Source organism: Microcaecilia unicolor, chromosome 1 (assembly GCF_901765095.1).
Source record: "Microcaecilia unicolor chromosome 1, aMicUni1.1, whole genome shotgun sequence".
Taxonomy (NCBI): Eukaryota; Metazoa; Chordata; class Amphibia; order Gymnophiona; family Siphonopidae; genus Microcaecilia; species Microcaecilia unicolor.
Genome location: NC_044031.1, coordinates 757631776 through 757652678, shown reverse-complemented (window position 1 = coordinate 757652678; position 20903 = coordinate 757631776). Strand labels below are relative to the sequence as shown.

Here is a 20903-nt window from a genome sequence, read left to right as displayed (position 1 = left end):
ACAAGACAGACCCTGTAGCATCTTCATTGGTTTCTCCTGCTTCTAACTACCTCTTGGGAAGGGGGGTGGGAGGGCTGTGGTGTAAACCCACTTGCAGACCTTGGAGAATTGGAAGTGCCCTTGGAGAAATTTGCTTTGAAAGATTGAATTACATCCTAATGAACGGGTTGTCCTAGTGAATGTTGCTTTAACTTCTGTAAGTGCAGAATCTATTCAAATCTTTCAAATCAACTTTCCTTTTGCCTGATTCTTGGGCTTCTAGGTAAATGTTCTATTTTTCATACTTATGGGACTGGCCCGCAGCTCCTTCCTTTTCCCCCTACCTGTGCCAGTGCGATGCCTCTGTTTGCAGACGAATTTGTGGAGGGCAGCAAAATCCTGTTTTCATGCCGTCTGGCTGAGCAGAAATTTGAAATGCAATTAGCTTCACAGTGCATAAAGTTGAATTGTAATGAGTTTCTTGGCTGCCAACTGGATTATCCAGATCAGGGCTCCTCCCTCAACGCAGACCTCGGTTTATACCTAGCCAGTTGGGTTTTCAGGATATCCAGAATGAATATGCATATGAGTGATCTGCATTCTCTTCCTCCTTAGTAATCAAATCTATCTCATGTGGATATCCTGAAAACCCAACTGACTTGAATGTGCCCCGAGGGATTGGGTTGAGAACATTTTTGATGCTGAACCATAAGGGATAATTCCTTTTAAATGTATGTAAATTGCTACCAGACCAAGTATTGTAAAGTGGGATCATGGCTTACCTTAAACTTAAAACTTTAATTGCTCTGCTGTATTTATTTCATTTATTGTTCAACACTTGATCTACTACCTAAGTGTTTACACAAAGCTAATCGTAAATCATGAGGTGCCAAAAGGAAAACAGATACACACAAACATTTGGGGGGGGGATACACCGGAGTGAAGAGAGAGGATTTAATGCCTGTTTCAAATTTGACGAAAGAGGATTCAGATCTGATATGTGCAGGAATGGAGTTCCAAAGCTTTGCACCAGTATCGCTTATAGCAGTGGCACAAATGCTATCAAGCTGAATTCTGGAAGATGGTGGAACCTGAAGCACTGTAGAATTAGGGAGAAAAAGACTCGACACAGCTGTGTTTCGGCCGGTCAGGCCTGCTTCAGGAGTCTCCTCACCATATAGAACGTATTTCTCTATTTCTACATCAGAAGTTTTTTATTGATATGTAGAACAACCTGTGAATGAATTGTATTTAATACGGCTGTATAAACAACTCTCCGGGTGTCTCTTCAGGGAGTGGAGGAGTGGCCTAGTGGTTAGGGTGGTGGACTTTGGTCCTGAGAAACTGAGTTTGAGTCCCTCTTCAGGCACAGGCAGCTCCTTGTGACTCTGGGCAAGTCACTTAACCCTCCATTGCCCCATGTAAGCCGCATTGAGCCTGCCATGAGTGGGAAAGGGCAGGGTACAAGTGTAACAAAAATAAAATAGATACTATTGGAGATTCTACATGGAATGTTGCTACTATTGGAGATTCTACATGGAATGTTGCTACTCCACTAGCAACATTCCATGTAGAAGGCTGTGCAGGCTTCTGTTTCTGTGAGTCTGACGTCCTGCGCAGCCACATTGGTGATCTGCAAGGGCCGACTTCTAGTGGAATGGCCACATTCCATGTAGAATCTCAAATAGTAGCAACAGTGGAGGAGTGGCCTAGTGGTTAGGGTGGTGGACTTTGGTCCTGAGAAACTGAGTTCGATTCCCACTTCAGGCACAGGCAGCTCCTTGTGACTCTGGGCAAGTCACTTAACCCTCCATTGCCCCATGTAAGCCACATTGAGCCTGCCATGAGTGGGAAAGCGCAGAGAACAAATGTAACAAAAATAAATAAAAATAAACTTGCAATGATTTCATAGATGCGAGACGCTTGCTTGAGCAGCTCTAGTCTATATAGTTTTGAGCAAACTTTAGCATGCTTTTTAATATATTTATAAATGATTTAGAGATGGGAGTAACTAGTGAGGTAATTAAATTTGCTGATGACACAAAGTTATTCAAAGTCGTTAACTCGCGACAGGATTGTGAAAAATTACAGAAGGACCTTACGAGACTGGGAAACTGTGCGGCTAAATGGCAGATGACATTTAATGTGAGCAAGTGCAAGGTGATGCATGTGGGAAAAAAGAACCCGAATTATAGTTACGTCATGCAAGGTTCCACGTTAGGAGTTACGGACCAAGAAAGGGATCTGGGTGTCGTTGTCGATAACACACTGAAACCTTCTGCTCAGTGTGCTGCTGCGGCTAGGAAAGCGAATAGAATGTTGGGTATTATTAGGAAAGGTATGGAAAACAGGTGTGAGGATGTTATAATGCCGTTGTATCGCTCCATGGTGCGACTGCACCTTGAGTATTGTGTTCAATTCTGGTCGCCGCATCTCAAGAAAGATACAGTAGAATTGGAAAAGGTGCAGCGAAGGGCGACTAAAATGATAGCGGGGATGGGACGACTTCCCTATGAAGAAAGACTTGGAGAAGAGATGGCTGAGGGGAGACATGATAGAGGTATATATAAAATAATGAGTGGAGTGGAACAGGTGGATGTGAAGCATCTGTTCATGCTTTCCAAAAATACTAGGACTAGGGGGCATGCGATGAAACTACAGTGTAGTAAATTTAAAACAAATCGGAGAAAAGTTTTCTTCACGCAATGCATGATCAAACTCTGGAATTCGTTGCCGGAGAATGTGGTGAAGGCGGTTAGCTTAGCAGAGTTTAAAAAGGGGTTAGACATAAGAACAAGTCCATAAACCACTACTAAATGGACTTGGGAAAAATCCACAATTCCAGGAATAACATGTATAGAATGTTTGTACGTATGGGAAGCTTGCCAAGGGCACCTGGCAAATGGAGGTACAGAGCCTCTTCAGGATAGAACTTTGTTTTTGTGTCCATTCAGCAGAGCAGAACACACAGAACTGGGGAGGTCTGAAGAGGCCACTGAAAAGGAAGAAGGGGTAATGAACACTCGAGACTTTGCATTGATTCTGGGGGAGGGGGCTGTTCCATCCCAGAACACTGCTATAGTATACCTGGTGAAGTCTGAAAGCAGTGAAGCACTGCTTTAACCATCCAATCTGGTTCTTATAATCCCCTTTTCAATCTTCCATGCCCTATGCAACTCATTTTCATCAATCTTCCCCAGTGCTAAAAGCAGTTCCATCAACAGCAATACAGGCATAATAAAGAGTTTTACTGAGGCTATCCTTATAGTACCTTCTAATCTCTCCAGAACCTTATGGCCTTGAATTAGGTCCCTCTGCTCTCAGGTGAACACTTTATTCCTGAACAGGACCTACACATTAGAGAAAGGAGAGCTATTGGGAGTACAATGCCTGCAGTATCTTTTTTTGGTTGCTCTGCTAGTACAGACAGAGAAACTTGACGGGACCTAGCAGGACAAATAACACGGGAAGCTCCTGCAAGAACTAGCAGATTTATACTGCATATATTATCTATGGAACTAGCTTCGTTAGGAACTAATGAGCCTGTGCGAGGATTGTTTGGAAAGGAGGAGGATATTTGTGTGGAACACTGTGAGCTGTTATAGGGCTGACAAATGTGCTTTCTAAAACCTTTTCACTACTACTACTCAATTGCCCTCCCCTTGTCCCTGCCTGCCTTCTCACCCTTTACTCTTCATCACCTATTACTTCATTGCCCATTACTTTTCATCACCCGTATCTGTCTTGTCTGTCTGTATTATTTAGATTGTAAGCTCTTTTGAGCAGGGACTGTCTCTTTGTGTCAGATGTTCAGCGCTGCCTGCGTCTGGTAGCGCTATACAAATGCTAATAATAACAACTAGCATTTTATATCTGAAACACTCCTGAAGCCCAGATCTCTGTAGCTGAAAGCTCTTGGTGCTAAAATCCCAGTTCTGACTGAGCTCTAAGCCTCCAGAGACACAGCAGCTCTAGGCAAAAAAAAAAAAAAAAAGGTGAAGTCATAGGGAAAAGTAAGGGAAGCTTTTCTTCAAGAATTATTTTATTCTTAGACAAACTCTTGGTTAGAGAAACAATATTATTAAAACATGACAAAGGCTAAAAGTATACACAGTACAAGCCAATCTCTTTACATTTTTTAGTGAGTGCAAGATACAAATATTTTACAACAATCTCTAGAAGTTGAACCATTTAATAAAAAGTTTACTATAATAACTTTTGTATATAATGAAGAAAAAAAACACATTCAGGGGAAAAAAATTGGGATTAAATTATTCTTATTTGTTCTCTTAAAAGATTCACTTCAAGGATGGCAACAAAGTCCAGCTCGTGCCGCCAAGCGGATTAATGTCCTTGAACCGCAAAGAGCTTCTTGCGTGAACTGAATACTACAAACATTTACCAAATACATAAATTTTTCTTACAAAAGCCATTTTTTAAATATAGTAAAGCAGTGTCCTTTTGCACAAAAAAAGTGAATAGAGTTTCTACTGAGAAATAACATTTCCGTTTGTAAATCTCTCTCCGACATTCTAATTGTCCAGCAGAGGTCCCTTTCCTTCAATTTCAAGAGGTTTTTTTTGGTTCTGTATTTACTATATATTTGCGTACACGTTGGTATAAATCCATTGCATATCCAAAGCACTTAATATTCTTGGCAGAAAAAAGGAGACACCACAGCTTCCCTAAACCACAATGGTGCATTTGTTCATTTCTGTCAATTTACACACAGCAATTTAATTATAACACAACAGCTGCCGTACAGCTGTTTGCCACTTAAAATATGATAAGGACAAGTAAACCCCATTTCCGTGCAATGCCAGCTCTAAAAGGATTCGTGGTTATAACTGACTTGTAAATCTGCCCTGCATAAAGAAAGGGAAGTACGCTAACTGACTAAATTTAGTACAAAATATTAACACTCTCATTATTGGCTTAAAAATAATTTAGCTAACATTGACTCTAGATAATTCTGAGAGATTGAAATGATGATAGGATAAGACGTTCTGGCTATGGGTTATATGCCAGATCCTGCTGCAGGATTCTCAGTCAGGAGTTAACAGTCAATTATGCTGGAACTTCAGATTCAAGTACAAAGTCTGACTTTTGTATGACGTTGTTAGACAACAGTGACAGGTTACTTACAACCCTGCATAGAAACAAAAGTCCCTGGAGATACAGTCAGCTAAGTCACCAGTAAGGCACACAAGATAACAGACAGTAAACATGGCAGCAGAACTTCTATTCAAGGTTACACCAAAGTCATGGATATGGAACAACTGAAAAAAAGAATTCAGTATCTTTTCTTTTCCCGCCACCAACTCCCCCCCCCCCCCCCCCCCCCCCCCCCCCGGGTGAAAACCAGAAAAGAGTTGATCATCATGGAAGGTAACTACATGCCAAATGCAACTTCTTCTATGTAGGTTTGTTGTTAATAATCCAAAAAGCAGAGCCGATATATAATTTTTTAACACCTTTGAAAATGTTCTTTCTGGAAATCATTTTACCACCTCCCCACAAAACCTCTTTTTAAATTTACAGTATAAAATTCTGCTAAAATAGCTGAGAACAATTCAAAGAACACAGATCTGTACTGCAAAATTCAGAGTGTGTAAACGGTTACATGTGGGAGCAAATCTCTGTGGGACATGAAATATTCTCCATGTCAAATGTTTTAGGAATCCATTAATATGACTGAGGAAGTTTGCAGAATAGAGCCATAAGCATATGACAGTAATACAACATATGAAGAAGAAGTTGGGTTTTAGGAACATCAGAATTTCCTCGTGAAAAGGAACTTTTTTTTGAGGTAGGGGAAGAAGGAAGTATAAGCAGGATAAAAAAATTAATAATTTAAAAACCTTTGCTACATAAATAGGAGCATTCCACATTTTATTTGGTTTCTACTCAATTGTTAAACTTCCTGCATATAAAGTGTATGTCAGAGGCCCAAGAATCCACTTCAGGGTTTACATTGTAAACAGACACACAGGTAAATGTTACCCAGCTCTAAAGACAGGTGGAAAATGAGAAACTATGGCAAACAAATCACACACGGTCTGGGCTGAAGCAATATACAACATTGAAATAAAACTTTTTTCTATGGCTATTTTCTAAGTATGGACAGTGAAAATGTATAAAATTTACCTGCTACTCACTGCATATTTTTTCTCTCTCATCCTTTTTTTTTTGAGGGGGATTGTGGTGGGGGGGGGGGGGGGGGGGGTGGAGAATCTTGTTTGATCCAGACTTCTTGATAAAGTCATTCCTGGACAAATCATGTCAGAGGCAACATTGCTACAAGTGCAGTGGCATTTTCAAAAGAATGTTCAAAGTCAGACAGTGGTCTTGAAAGGCCACATGGCTGCTTATATCTCTGAGGGTGATCCTCTCCTTATATATTTAGAGTGATCTTTGTATTGGTACTCGCTCCTGGTTTTGATTTATGCAAATCAGAACTGGGACATCCTGCTCATATCGTTTAAAAAAAAAAAAAAACCCCATCCATTTTTGAACATGAAAAACATCAAGATTTAATGTTCAAAAATGTGAGAAGTTTATTCTTGTGCTGAAAACGACCAGGAGGGCTGATATAATTGTACAGAAATAAGAGTTAAAATGGGAGTTACACCTGGGTCCCGTTGTTTAAACTCTACTGCATTGACCATCAAGCTACTCCTTACACTTACTTGCTGCTCTATTAGGAATGGCCATAATACCTGAAGCTGTCATACAGCTGGGTATGTACTGACACTTTCACTTCTGAGAGGTCAGTAACCACTGGGAGATTAAAAAGGGGTCATGCTCGCAGCCCTCCAGTGGTCAACTGCTCAATCAGGGCACCTTTTTGTACCCTGGATATTATTGAAACAGGTCTAGGTGAACCCTTTGCCTTGGACTTTTCTCCCGTTCCATTATCGCTGAAAGATGTCCAAATTTGGGGTCCATCCCCTTGCTATTTGGATGAACTGCAGTGTAAAATGTCCAAGTTCTGCCTTTTGAAACCTGTGATTTGGATGTTTTTCGACAGATGGACCTTTTTTTTGGCCATTTTAAGACATCCATCTGTTTAAAAAATGAGCACCATAATTGCTATCTAAAAGTTGGATAATATTTGTTTACAAGCTAAGAATTTTTGGACTATTTATATGAACTGTTTGTTTCTTCCTACTAAAAGAGAAATCTCTTTTGCTCATGATGATTAGATGTTCAAATGCAATTTTACAGTTACAAAGCTATGAAAGCATCGCTTTTCATTCATTAATGTTACCTGTTTATTACTGACTAGTAAAAAAAAGGCCCGTTTCTGACACAAATGAAACAGGCGCTAGCAAGGTTTTCCTCGGAGTGTGTATGTTTGAGAGAGAGTGTATGTGAGAGTGACTGTGTGTGTGAGAGAGAGTGAATGTGCGAGTGTGTGTGTGTGAGAGAGAGAGTGAATGTGCGAGTTTGTGTGTGAGAGAGTCTGGGTGCGAGTGTGTCTGTGACAGAGAGTGTGTGTGTGAGAATGAGAGTGTGTGCAAGTGCGTGAGACACAGTGTGAGAGAGTGTGTTTCACACAGATACAGTGTGTGCGAGACAGAAAGTGTATGTGAGACACAGACTCTCTGTGAGACTGAGTGTATGAGACCAAGAGAGTGTGTGAGTGACTATGTGACACATAGAGAGTGAATGTGATACAGTGTGAGACATAGAGTGTGTGAGAGACAGTGTGTGAGTGAGAGAGAGAAAGACATTGACTGTGAGAGAGAGTGTGTGTGTGTGTGTGTGTGACTAAGATACCTCCCCCCCTCTCTCTCTGGTGTCTGAGCGTTACTGTGCAGGACGCTAAGCACTGGCTGTGCTTCAAGGAACTGACCAATCCTATTTAATAGAATGCACCTCCAACATTCTGAAGCCGAGAAACCTCGTGTGGTTGGTCACTTCTGCTTGTGACGAACCCGGAAGTACGTGATGTCAATTCAGGAGATGGATACAGAGAGCAGGAATGCCTCAGCTATGCAGTCACCTTCAGAATGTTGGAGGTGCGTTTTATTATATAGGACATGTCTGCCCATACTTTGGAATTAACATTTTTTTCTTTGTATGTTATGAAACATCCAGTATCCATCAAATATGACTCCAATGGTTCTCAGACCCGTGTAGCCAGTGGTGCTTTCAGGATGCTCATAATGAACATGCTTCTGATACATATCCCATGTCACTCCAGTTTTTAGACCAAGTAATATGCAAACATGTTTTTTGTTGCATATTCATAGCATCAGATCTGTTGGGTGAGCCCAATAACAGAATTTGAAACCACCATATAGCCCCCCCCATTACCCCAGTGGTTTCTACTACTTATTTCTATAGCGCTACAAGACGTACGCAGCACCGTACACTTGAACATGAAGACACAATCCTTGCTCGACAGAGCTTACAATCTAATTAGGATAAGGGAATAACAAAGGTGGGAATAATAAAATACAGGTACTTAACAAGCGAGTAAGGATTAGGAGTTAAAAGCAGCATCAAAAAGGTTGGCCTTTAGCCTAGATTTGAAGACGGCCAAAGATGGAGCTTGATGTACCAGCTCAGGGAGTCTATTCCAGCCATATGGTGCAGGAAGATAAAAGGAACGGAGTCTGGAGTTAGCAGTAGAGTGCAGGTAAGAGAGATTTACCCAGTGAACAGCATTCCCGTGGAGAGGTAAGAGTAGAGAGGTACTGAGGAGCTGCAGAGTGAATGCACTTGTAAGTCAATAAGAGGAGTTTGAACTGTATGCGGAAAGAGATAGGGAGCCAGTGAAGTGACTTGAGGAGAGCGCTAATACGAGCATAGCGACATTGGCGGAATACAAGCCATGCAGCAGAATTTTGAACAGATTGAAGAGGATAGAGATGGCTAAGTGGGAGACCTCTGAGAAGCAAGTTGCAATAGTCTAAGCGAGAGGTGATAAGAATGTGGATAAGGGTTCTGGTAGTGTGCTCAGAAAGGAAAGGGCAAATTTTGGTGATATTATAGAGAAAGAGAGGACAGGTTTTAGCAGTCTAATGAATATGTGCAGAGAAGGCGAGAGAGAGAGGAGAGTCAAAGATGACTCCAAGGTTACGAGCTGATGAGACAGGGAGGATGAGAGTATTATCCACAGAAATGGAGAATGGGGGAAGCGGAGAGGTTGGCTTAGGGGGAAAGATAAGAAGCTCAGTCTTATCTTTCCCCCTATGTTTAGTTTCAGATGGCGGGGAGACATCCAAGCAGCAATGTCAGACAGGCAGGCTAATACTTTGGCCTGGATTCCTGCTGAGATTTCTGGTGTGGAGAGGTAGATCTGGGAGTCATCAGCATAAAGGCGAAACTGAAAACCATGGGATGAGATCAGAGTACCAAGGGAAGAAGTATAGATGGAGAAAAGAAGATGTCCCAGGACAGATCCCTAGTGGCCTAGTAGTTAGAGTGGTGGACTTTGGTCCTGGGGAACTGGGTTCGATTCCCACTGCAAGCACAGGCAGCTCCTTGTGACTCTGGGCAAGTCACTTAACCCTCCATTGCCCCAGATACAAATAAGTACCTGTATACAATATGTAAGCCGCATTGAACCTGCCATGAGTGGGAAAGCCCGGGGTACAAATGTAAAAAAAAAAAAAATCTAAATTCCAGAGTAGTTTCATAGCTATTAACTGACATTATTATACAGATTACCTAGCACTATTCTGGAGCGGAGGAGTAGCCTAGTGGTCAGTGCAGTGGACTTTGATCCTGGAGAACTGAGTTTGATTCCCACTGCAGCTCCTTGTGACTCTGGGCAAGTCATTTAACCCTCCATTGCCCCTGGTACAAATAAGTACCTGTATATAATATGTAAGCCCATGAGTGGGAAAGTGTGGGGTACAAATGTAACAAAAATAAATAAAAAATAAAAATCAGAGCTAATCCAGGTTTTGGTATAGGTGGTCCCATGCATAATGAAGTACCACCAGCACCTGGTCTTCGTGGCTGTGGAAGAGGAGCTGGCAACAGAGGCAGAGGTGGATATGGTGCCGGTGCCAGCCATGGTGGCTACATGAATTCCGAGGAAGGTCTCCATGGAATTGTGAGTTGACCAGCAAGTGAACTGTTTTCAGAAAGATTCAATCTATAGACATCCTGCTCTACAAGTCCTTATTTGTAAGGTGCTGCAGGATATGGGTCTGCCTACAGGTGTGGAGCCCAAAGAGCCAGGTAAAAAATGAGGAAGGAGATGCAGAACAGAAACTGGCAACAGCTTTGTCCACTCCAGCAGAAGCAGCTGCATCGGGCGATGCATCATCACCACCTTCAGAGCAATCAGAGCATAATGCAGGTTTTGGTATGGGTGGTCCCATGCATAATGAAGTACCACCAGCACCTGGTCTTCGTGGCTGTGGAAGAGGAGCTGGCAACAGAGGCAGAGGTGGATATGGTGCCGGTGCCAGCCAAGGTGGCTACATGAATTCCAAGGAAGGTCTCCATGGAATTGTGAGTTGACCAGCAAGTGAACTGTTTTCAGAAAGATTCAATCTATAGACATCCTGCTCTACAAGTCCTTATTTGTAAGACCTTTTACAAATATTATATGAGTGAGGATATTAACCGTGATGCAGATGGAATAGATGAACAGTGCAGGTGGTGTGCTGAAGGGGGAAACTTAATTTGCTGTGATTACTGCCGTAATGCCTTCTGCAAAAAAATGTATCTTGAGAAACTTTGGTCAGAGGGAACTGTCTACCATAATGGATGAAAAGTGGTATTGCTACATTTGTCACCCGGAGCCTTTATTGGACTTGGTTAATGCATGTGACAGTGTATTTGAGAACTTGAAGCAATTGTTGCAACAAAATAAAAAGACGATTAAAGAAACTGAAAAGAGCAGTGAGCAGTGATCTTTTTACCCATACATTGTATTACCTCTGTGATACTTTGTACTACTACTTAACATTTCTAAAGCATTACCCGGGTTACGCAGCGTTGTACAATTTAACAAAGAAGGACAGTCCCTGCTCAAAGGAGCTTACAATCTAAAGGACAAAAAGTGCAGTCAATCAAATTGGGGCAGTCTAGATTTCCTGAATGGAGGTATAATGGGTAGGTGCCGAAAGCGACATTGAAGAGGTGGGCTTTGAGCAAGGATTTGAAGATGGGCAGGGAGGGGGCTTGGCGTATGGGCTCAGGGAGTTTATTCCAAGCACAGGGTGAGGCGAGGCAGAAAGGGCTGAGCCTGGAGTTGGCGGTGGTGGAGAAGGGTACTGAGAGGAGGGATTTGTCCTGTAAGCGGAGGTTACGGGTAGGTGTGTAAGGGGAGATGAGGGTAGAGAGGTATTGAGGGGCTGCAGATCGCGTGCATTTGTAGGTTAGTAGGAGAAGCTTGAACTGTATGCGGTACCTGATCGGGAGCCAGTGAAGTGACTTGAGGAGAGGGGTGATATAAGCATATCTGTCAAGGCGGAAGATAAGACGCGCTGCAGAGTTCTGAACGGATTGAAGGGGGGGATAGATGGTTAATTGGGAGGCCAGTGATGAGTAGGTTGCAGTAGTCATGGCGAGAGATAATGAGAGTTCGGGTGGTGTACTCAGAGAGGAAGGGGCGAATTTTGCTGATGTTATAGAGAAAGAAGCAACAGGTCTTGGCTGTCTGCTGGATATGGGCAGAGAAGGAGAGAGAGGAGTCGAAGATGACTCCAAGGTTGCAGGCAGATGAGACGGGGAGGATGAGGGTATTGTCGACTGAAATAGAGAGTGGAGGGAGAGGAGAAGTGGGTTTGGGTGGAAAGACAATGAGCTCAGTCTTGGCCATGTTCAGTTTCAGGTGGCGGTTGGACATCCAGGCAGCAATGTCGGATAGGCAGGCCAATACTTTGGCCTGGGTTTCCGTAGTGATGTCTGGTATGGAGAGATAAAGCTGGGTGTTGTCAGCATAGAGATGACACTGGAAACCATGAGATGAGATCAGCGAGCCCTGGGAAGAGGTGTAGATTGAGAAAAGAAGAGGTCCGGGGACAGATCCATGAGGAACTCTAACAGAGAGTGGGATGGGGTAGAGGAAGATCCATGGGAATGTACTCTGAAGGTACGGTGGGAGAGATAAGGGGAGAATCAGGAGAGGACAGAGCCTTGGAATCCAAATGAGGATAGTGTGGTAAGGAGTAAATTGTGATTGACAGTGTCAAAAGCGGCGGATAGGTCGAGGAGGATAAGGATGAGGATGGAGAAGTGGCCTTTGGATTTGGCAAGGAACAGGTCATTACAGACTTTAGTGAGTGCTGTTTCTGTTGAGTGTAGAGGGCAAAAACCGGATTTAAGCGGATCGAGGATGGCATGAGAGGAAAGAAAATCAAGGCAGCGGCTGTGAACAGCGCGCTCAAGTATCTTGGAGAGGAAGGGTAGGAGGGATATGGGGCGGTAGTTGGAAGGGCAGGTAGGGTCCAGTGATGGTTTTTTGAGGAGTGATGTGACTACAGCATGCTTGAAGGTGTCAGGGACAGTTGCAGTGGAGAGAGAGAGGTTGAGGATATGATAGATGGGGGGGGGGGGTGACAGTAGGAGAGATGGTGTTTAGTAAGTTGGTGGGGATGGGATCAGAGGAACAGGTGGTGCATTTCGAGGAGGAAAGAAGGTGGGCGGTTTTCTCCTCGGTGATATCAGGAAAAGAGGAGAAGGAGGCTTGGGATGGTTGGTTGAGGTGGGTGGTTTCCTTCTCGGTGAGATCAGGAAAAGAGGAGAAGGAGGCCTGGGATGGTTGGTTGAAGGAGTGGGTTAAAGGGTGAAGAGGAGGAGGTGGCTTGGTAGTGAATTCGAGGTTGATCTTCTGCACCTTGTCGCGGAAATAGTCAGCCAGTAATTGAGGAGAGAGTGAGGGGGGTGGGAGCGGAGGGCACTTTGAGGAGGGAGTTAAGGGTGGCGAAGAGACGATGAGGGTTGGAGCCGAGTGAATTAGTCAATTGGGTGTAATAATCCTGTTTGGCAAGGAATAGGGAGGACTGGAAGGAGGATAGCATGAATTTGTAATGAATGAAGTTGGTATGGGTGCGAGATTTCCTCCAGAGGCGTTCAGCAGATTGGGTGCAGGAGCGAAGGTATCGGATGCAAGGGGTCAGCCAGGGCTGGGGATTAGTACGCCTTGTGGGACGGGAGGTGGATGGTGCAAGGGTGTCCAGAGCAAAGGAGAGAGTGGCATTGTAGGCAGAGATAGCCATGTCGACAGACTCGGAGGACAAGATGGAAGGGAGATTAGAGATACTAGAGGATAAGGTGGGAGGGTCAACAGCCTGGAGATTCCTGAAAGTAGTGGTTAGTGTTGGGCGGGACTGAGGGGGAGGGTGATGAAGTGTGAAGGTGATCAGGTGATGATCAGAGATAGGAAGAGCTGAGGCGCAGAAATTGGAGCGTGAGCAGGTAGAAAAGAGGACGAGGTCAAGACAATGACCAGTTAGGTGAGTAGGGGTGGTGGAGCTCAGCTGGAGGTTGAAGGAGGATGTCAAGAGTGAGGAACTGAGCAGCGTAAAAGTCGGTTGGGTCATCGGCGTGTATGTTAAAGTCTCCAAGAAGGAGGGACGGAGATGAGGGTTCAAGAAAAATGGAGAGCCAGGCATCAAAGTTGGTAAGGAAGGAGGGGAGGGACTTATCAGGGGGGCGGTAAATGACTGCAACTCTGAGTGGCAGCGGATAGAATAGACGGATGGAGTGAGCTTCAAAGAATGAGAAGCAGTGAGACTGTGGTAGGAGGAGGGGTTGAAAACTACCGGAGGGCGAAAGTAGAAACCCAACGCCTCCTCCTCGGCCAACTGGGCGGAGAGTGTGGGAGAAAAGATAACCTCCATGGCACAGAGCCGCGACTGAGGCAGAGTCATCGGGGGTGAGCCAGGTTTCAGTTAGGGCGAGCAGTTGAAGGGAACGGGAGATGAAGAGATCATGGGTGAAGGAAAGTTTGTTGCAGACCGAGCGGGCATTCCACAGGGCACACGAGAAAGGGAGAGAAGGGGAATAGAGATGAGATTGGAGGCATCCCGGAATCGATTGCGTGGATAGGATGAGGACAGGTGTGGGGGACCTGGATTGGGATTGATGTCTCCCACGGATAGAAGGAGCAAGAGAGTGCGTAGGAGGAAGGGTGACAAAGACGGGATGCGCTTAGGAGAAATGGGGATGGGTTAATGGCAGAAAGGAAGTGTTGAAGGTTGAGAGCTAGGAAGGAGGGGGATAGGAGAGATGGTGAGGTGGTGAGAGACGGGAGTGGTGGGTAGGGTATTGCAGTAATGAGCAGGCTTAGGACTTGGACAGCAGGCAGCAGCATGGAACAGAAGGGCTGTGATACTTTGTACCCATACATTGTGTTATCTCTGTGATACTTTGTACCCATACATTGTAAGCTGCACTGAACCTGCTATCGAGCGGGAAAGAGCGGGGTATAAATGCTACAAATAAATAAATAAATGATGGGAGCGATAAGAAGGGAACCAGGAAAGCACAGAGCCCTGAAAACCAAGTAGGACAGCATATTAAGGAGTAGGCTGTGATCAATAGTGTAAAAAGCAGCAGACAGATTGAGGAGGATGAGGCTGGAATAGAGATCTTTGGATCTGGCCAGGAACAGGTCATTGGAGACCTTACCAAGTGCCGTTTCAGTTGAATGGAGAGGGCGAAAGCCAGATTGAAGAGGATCAAGAATAGCTTGAGATGAAAAAGTCAAGCCAATGGCGGTGAACAGCACGCTCAAGTATCTTGGATAGGAAAGGGAGGAGAGAGATGGGGCGATAGTTGGAAGGACAGGTAGGGTCCAATGAAGGTTTTTAAGCAGTGGTGCCATGTTTGAAGGCATCAGGAACAGTCGCAGTGGAAAGTGAAAGGTTGAGGATATGACAAAGGGATGACAGTAGGAGAGATAGTGCTAAGTAGATGGGTGGGGATAAGATCAGAGGAACAGGTAGTTAGTTTCAAGGAGGAAAGAAGATGTGTAGTTTCCTTTTCAGTGATTTCAGAAAAGGAGGCAGGGGTTGGAGGGTTGAGAGAATGGACTAAGGGAAGGAGAGGTGGAGGTGACATGGTTGAGATTTCAAGTTTAATCTTGTGAATCTTATCATGAAAGAACTCAGCCAGAGTCTGGGGGGAAAGTGAAGGGGGGGTTGGAGGTGAAGGCACTTTGAGGAGAGAGTTCAGTGTGGCAAAGAGACGTCGAGGATTTGAGCCAAGAGAATTAGTCAACTGGATGTAATAGTCCTGTTTGGCAAGTAAAAGAGCAGACTGGAAGAAGGTCAGCAAGAATTTGAAATGTATGAAGTCAGCATGGGCATGGGATTTCAGCCAAAGGCGTTCGGCACAGCAGGCACAGGAACGTAGGTAGGGTTATAATTTCAGTTCCTAGGAACCCCCAACAAGTTTAGTTCTCTTGGCAATATGCAAGCATACTCATGAAAATTCACTGTAGGTATCCTGAAAAAAAGTTTCCTTGAGGATACTTGAGAAATGAACTCTGGAAAACACTGCACACAACTAGTCTCTCAAACTGCTAAGAAAATGAGATTATACTGACCTCTCATAGTAGCAATGGAGAATGTGTTATTGTTACAGTTCAAATGTGTGATATCACTGAGGTCTACGGTGGCAAATGATACTGGAAAGGAGAACACTCAAGGCGGAAGAAGAAAGGAAGTGAGAACATGATATAGTTCAGGTTGTAAACTACAGTCCTTCGGGGTTTCACAAAGTACGGATTTCAGGACAACCAGGGCATGCAAATTAACTTGTTTCTTATCCTGTGTATGAACATTGTACACCCATCACTGCAGACAATCTCAAGACAACTCTAGTTAACGTACCCTTGCGTCACTTAAGATTTCAGCCCTCATGCCCTTCAGGATGTGCACAATTAAGCTGTATTAATAGATGCTACACATTTAAGCTTAAGGAAAGGATTAAATATGCCTATTTTGCTTATTCTGGAGGCCATAAGACTGAAGTTCAGAACTAATGGTCTAGGCAGAAATGCTGATTTCTGACTTGGGCTGAATGTTATACTTGGGTAAGGAAGGACTTTTTCTCATTCTGCTGCACTATTTTGTCTGTCTGCATGACCTATACCTAGAATTGTTAGGTAAGAAGCAGAAGTTTGGATATGCTGAACCTCTATCTCCTTTTTCAACCTTGCAAAGCAGGTAAGGATGAGCAGAGGTGTTAGCATTCTGGTGCAAGCAGTCTCAGACACAGGATGAAATACAGAAACAAGGCAATAACGGCACTGGTAAAACCTCAGTGTACTGCAGACTCAGAACCAGGAAGGTTCATCCCAGGATGTTCTGTGCTGCGTCTTCTGAAGCGCCTACAGGGAAGAGGCTTGCTTTGTTCAAATCCATTTCTTCTGGAGATTTGTCCTACTTGTTTTTGTACGAGTAATTTTCCTTTTAGTTAATTACTTGAAAACCTTTTCTCATCTTGCTGCACATGCAGTGCTGAACTGCAGCCAACCTCCTCCTATCAAACTTATACCTTTGTCATAGAAAGCCCTTTGTTTTACATAATAATGTTTATAAAAAACAACAATCACGACACATTTTATATTTATGCATGATGTACTTTTTCTGATTTTGCTAAGTGTGTGCATACATACATAAATACCTAAGTGTGGCAGGAAGGGTGTAGTACAGCACAGAGCTAACCACTTGGACAGCACAGGGTCACGGAGGAGGGATAGAAATCCATGATACAGCCTGATAAAAAATAGTAATTAAAATCCCAAAACACTACAGCATATTTAACAAAACAGTAAATATTAAAAAAGTGACTCCGCCTAGTTTCTTCAAGTTGGCGATAATCCATAAAACATACCTTTTAATGCGGTGAAGATACAATATGCAGATACCGATACCGGACATGATAAAAGTATTTATGCTGCTATTTACATAAGGGAGTTTGGCTCAACCTTTAATTTACATATTGAACAAGAAGTGTTCATGGCTTTTTATTTCCAAGGTTCTCACTGCTATTTTTTTTCTCTTGATTTGATTGCTTTCTTTGTTCTTTGAAAACACACACATACACAAAAAACAAACCCACAAAAAAAATATTTGCTACAAAATAAACAAAAAAAAAAGTTACAACATATAGCTTTGGCTTATATAAATAATTTATAGCAGAATGTATTTAAAAGTATATAACTATATAGTCATCAATTTATATGGGGTATATATTGTGTTTTTAATCTAAAATATACACAAGCTAAAATGATTTCCTATTTTCTTCTTTTAAGATATGAACTTTAAAAACTTTTTAAACATATTCCAATTCTAGTTTAATATATTAATTTGTATTTTAATTCTCTGTATTTTCCTTTCTAGGCTAATATCTGTCTAGCTCATGCCTGTTCTTTATTATCTTTTTAATAGTTAAATTTCATTTCTTCGACTCTATATGCTTTTCCTCTGGACGTGCAAAACAAGTTTAAAAAAAATGTTTTAAATATAGCATCAGGTCCTTCCCATGCACCCTATGCAGTAGCATCCCAGGCCGGGTCACGTTATACAGATCATTCTATATACAATATTGCTTTCCTTATTTCCTGGTGGTTTCACTCTGGTGCTACAGAACAGTTTCTGAGTGAGCCACACAGCTGGAATAAATGTGGAGGGGTGATACAACATTGGGAACCCCTCTTCCCACTAGTAAGCCAGTGTGGTCGAATTATAGTTTCAACAGATTTCTGCTAATATAGTAACAAAAAAGCCCAAATAAATGTCAGATCAAAGTCTATGGACAGTTGTATTTTTCAACTATGTAACACTAAAAATACACCAGAGTTTGCAGAAAGTACCTGATGATTTTGTGTGTAATACATACATACACACACACACACACGTGTACATAAAGATATATATATGTATAGCTGTATGTGTATATACATATACATTCGACATACCAACATGTCTATTTATAAACAGATATGTCAGAAGAGTCCATTGTGATAAGTCATGAGGACCCTAGGACCTTACGTCACCCATGCGTCCGTCCTCATTCGCTTGACTGAGGGGCTCTCCCTGTCATCCGAGTTTGGAGGTCTCCCGAGCAGGAGAGGTGAATGAAAATCATTTCGTGGCTCTTCCCGATCGCTGCCGTCATAAGAACTGCTGGAGCTACTCAGACTCTCACCAGGAGAGCGGCCCATTTCCTGTCGTGACTGTTGCTGAGCTGTGAATCCTGACGGTGTCAAACGTTCCCGAGGAGGTGAAATTGGTTCAGACTTGATGATGAGGTTTTGGTTGGTGTTAATGGACAAGTTTGAACCCTGAGATAACTGGCCTCCAGCCCTATGAAAATAAACAGAGTCTTACTACTGATACTAACCTTAGGTTGAAACAGAATCTTGTTTATTGTAAGAAGGTGACAAACTTAAAACATGCCCTGTTTATAGGGAAAAATAAGATACCAACCAGCCTTTAAGATTCCAGAGAAATGTTTGTAACAAGGCAGTTTGAGTGTAGGAAGGGATCCGGGGAATGCTAGAAAGTTAGTGTATTTTCTTCCTGAGCTGTTACGTCTATCTCCATCCCTGGCTGCCTTCAAATCCGGGCTAAAGGCCTACCTGTTTGATGCTGCTTTCGACTCCTGACTTGCCACTTTTATCTTATCCTTGTGTCCGTCTGTCCTTCCCTTATCCTTATTGATCCTGTCTGTTTGTCCTGATTTAGATTGTAAGCTCTTTTGAGCAGGGACTGTCTTTCTTTCTTCGTGTTCAATTGTAAAGCGCTGCGTACGACTGGTAGCGCTATAGAAATGATTTATAGTAGTAGTAGTAGAAGCCTGCCCTTGCAGATCAGCAACGCGGCCGCGCAGGCTTCTGTTTCTGTGAGTCTGACGTCCTGCACGTACGTGCAGGACGTCAGACTCACAGAAACAGAAGCCTGCGCGGCCGCATTGCTGATCTGCAAGGGCAGGCTTCTACATGGAATGCTGCTAGCGGATTAGCAACATTAACATTCCATGTAGAATCTCCAATAGTAGCAACATTCCATTTAGAATCATTCCTATGTGTCCTATCTGTCTGTCCTACCCTTATCCCTTATTGGTCCTGTCTGTCTGTCCTGATTTCGATTGTAAGCTCTTTTGAGCAGGGACTGTCTTTCTTCGTGTTCAATTGTAAAGCGCTGCGTACGACTGGTAGCGCTATAGAAGTGATTTATAGTAATAGTAGTAGTAGTTATGGGAAAAACCAGCACTGTTGCAAAATCTTTGTTATTTCATGACAAAGTGCTAATCCGAGATCCTAACTATAAGGGACCTTTTATTTTTAAAAAATCTGAGCGATAGAAAATGTTTAGTTAACATCTGGTATAAAATAAGATAGACCTTATGAGAGAGAAGTTTTCAGGATGGGGACAGCTCTTCATCTCTGAGCACAGCTATATATTAGTCTGTAACAACCACAATGACAAGCAAAAAAAAAAAAAAGTGAGGTCAAAAAAAGAAGGAAAATCCAAGTCGTCAAATCCTGAAAGTAGTAATCTATTTATTCCTTGAAGTTAAAAGGTATTATTAAAACTGCTGCCACACTATATTACTGTATCCTTTCAGGAACCTGATCGAGTCAAACGTTGCCTCGTATTTAGAAACGTCCAGGTTGTTCCGATTTTTATGCTTTAACACTTGCATTCCTGACGCAGGCACTATTGCTGAAACACGGCCCATGTCGAGTCGTGCATATTTATATTTATTGCAAGTAAAACGTCCAACGAGTGGTCCACACTTCCAAAATAGATTGCTCCTCTCAGGATTTGACCCCTTGGATTTTCCTTCTTTGACCTCACTGATTTGCTTGTTGTTTGACAACCGTGAGGATTATTTTTCTCCTCTTTCTGGTTTATTGGCAGATAAAGACCTGCATGATCCATCCACACTGTCCAATGAGGTGGTCGGGGTTCAATCTGGTACTCTGCAACAGGGGCGTATCTGGACTCGGGCGGTAGGGGGGGCCAGAGCCAGAGGGAGGGGGCACATTTTAGCCCCCCCCCCGGCGCCACCGATCCCCCCCCCCCGCCATTTCCGGACCCCCCCCTCGCCACCAATGACACCCTCCCCCGCTGCTGTCACTTACCTTTGCTGGCGGGGGACCCCAACCCCCCGCCAGCCGAGGTCCTCTCTTCCATGCATGCCTGCAAGTTTCAACGCTTCCTGTTCTTCTGAGTCTGACGTCCTGCACGTACAACGCGCTGGACGTCAGACTGAATTCCAAATTCTGAGTCTGACGTTCTGCACGTTGTACGTGCAGGACGTCAGACTCAGAAGAACAGGAAGCGTTGAAACTTGCATCCTGCATGGAAGAGAGGACTTCGGCTGGCGGGGGCTTGGGGTCCCCCGCCAGCAAAGATCGGCGACGGGTTGGTGGCGGGCAGGCGGGAGGGAGGGGGAGGTGGAGAGGATCTGTGGTAGGGGGGTCCAGGGCGAAATCTGCGGGGGCCCAGGCCCCTGTGGCCCCACACAGATACGCCCCTGCTCTGCAAAGGTTCCACTTCTTCAGTAATCTGTCTCTCCCTGCTAATTTTGGGACACAGACCGTAGACGTCAACCTCTGAAGCTGCTGTCAAAGCTCACTCCAGTTACGAGGATATCCAAGAGCTTCTTGAATTATGCACTCTTCCGCTGCTAATGCCATTCCATATCAGTGGCATAGCCATGGGTGGGCCTGGGTGGGCATGGGTCCATCCAAAATTCTGGCATCTTTGTTATAGCTGGCAGGGATCCCCGAGCCCTGCCAGCTGGAAGAGGTCCTTCCGAGGTAAGAACAGGTCATTCCCCTACTTGCTGCAGCCAGTGGCACTGTCCATGCATTGCAGCTGCATCACCCCCCAACCTGCGCATGCTCGTTTCGGTTTTTGTGTATGTGTGAGAACTAAGCATGTGCAGGAGGGAAGAGGCCAGTGCAGCAGCAGCGCATGGATTATGCA

At 43.8% G+C, this 20903-nt stretch overlaps 1 protein-coding gene across 1 annotated transcript in view; it reads right to left on the bottom strand.

Moving 5' to 3' along the window:
- Nucleotides 1-15254: 15254 nt before the first annotated feature.
- MEF2A (myocyte enhancer factor 2A) overlaps nucleotides 15255-20903 on the bottom strand; it is a 297626-nt gene continuing 291977 nt past the window's right edge. Inside the window, 1 exon segment of the mRNA XM_030189732.1 lies at nucleotides 15255-18269. Coding sequence (XP_030045592.1) covers nucleotides 17951-18269 — 319 coding nt within the window. The 3' untranslated portion in view covers nucleotides 15255-17950.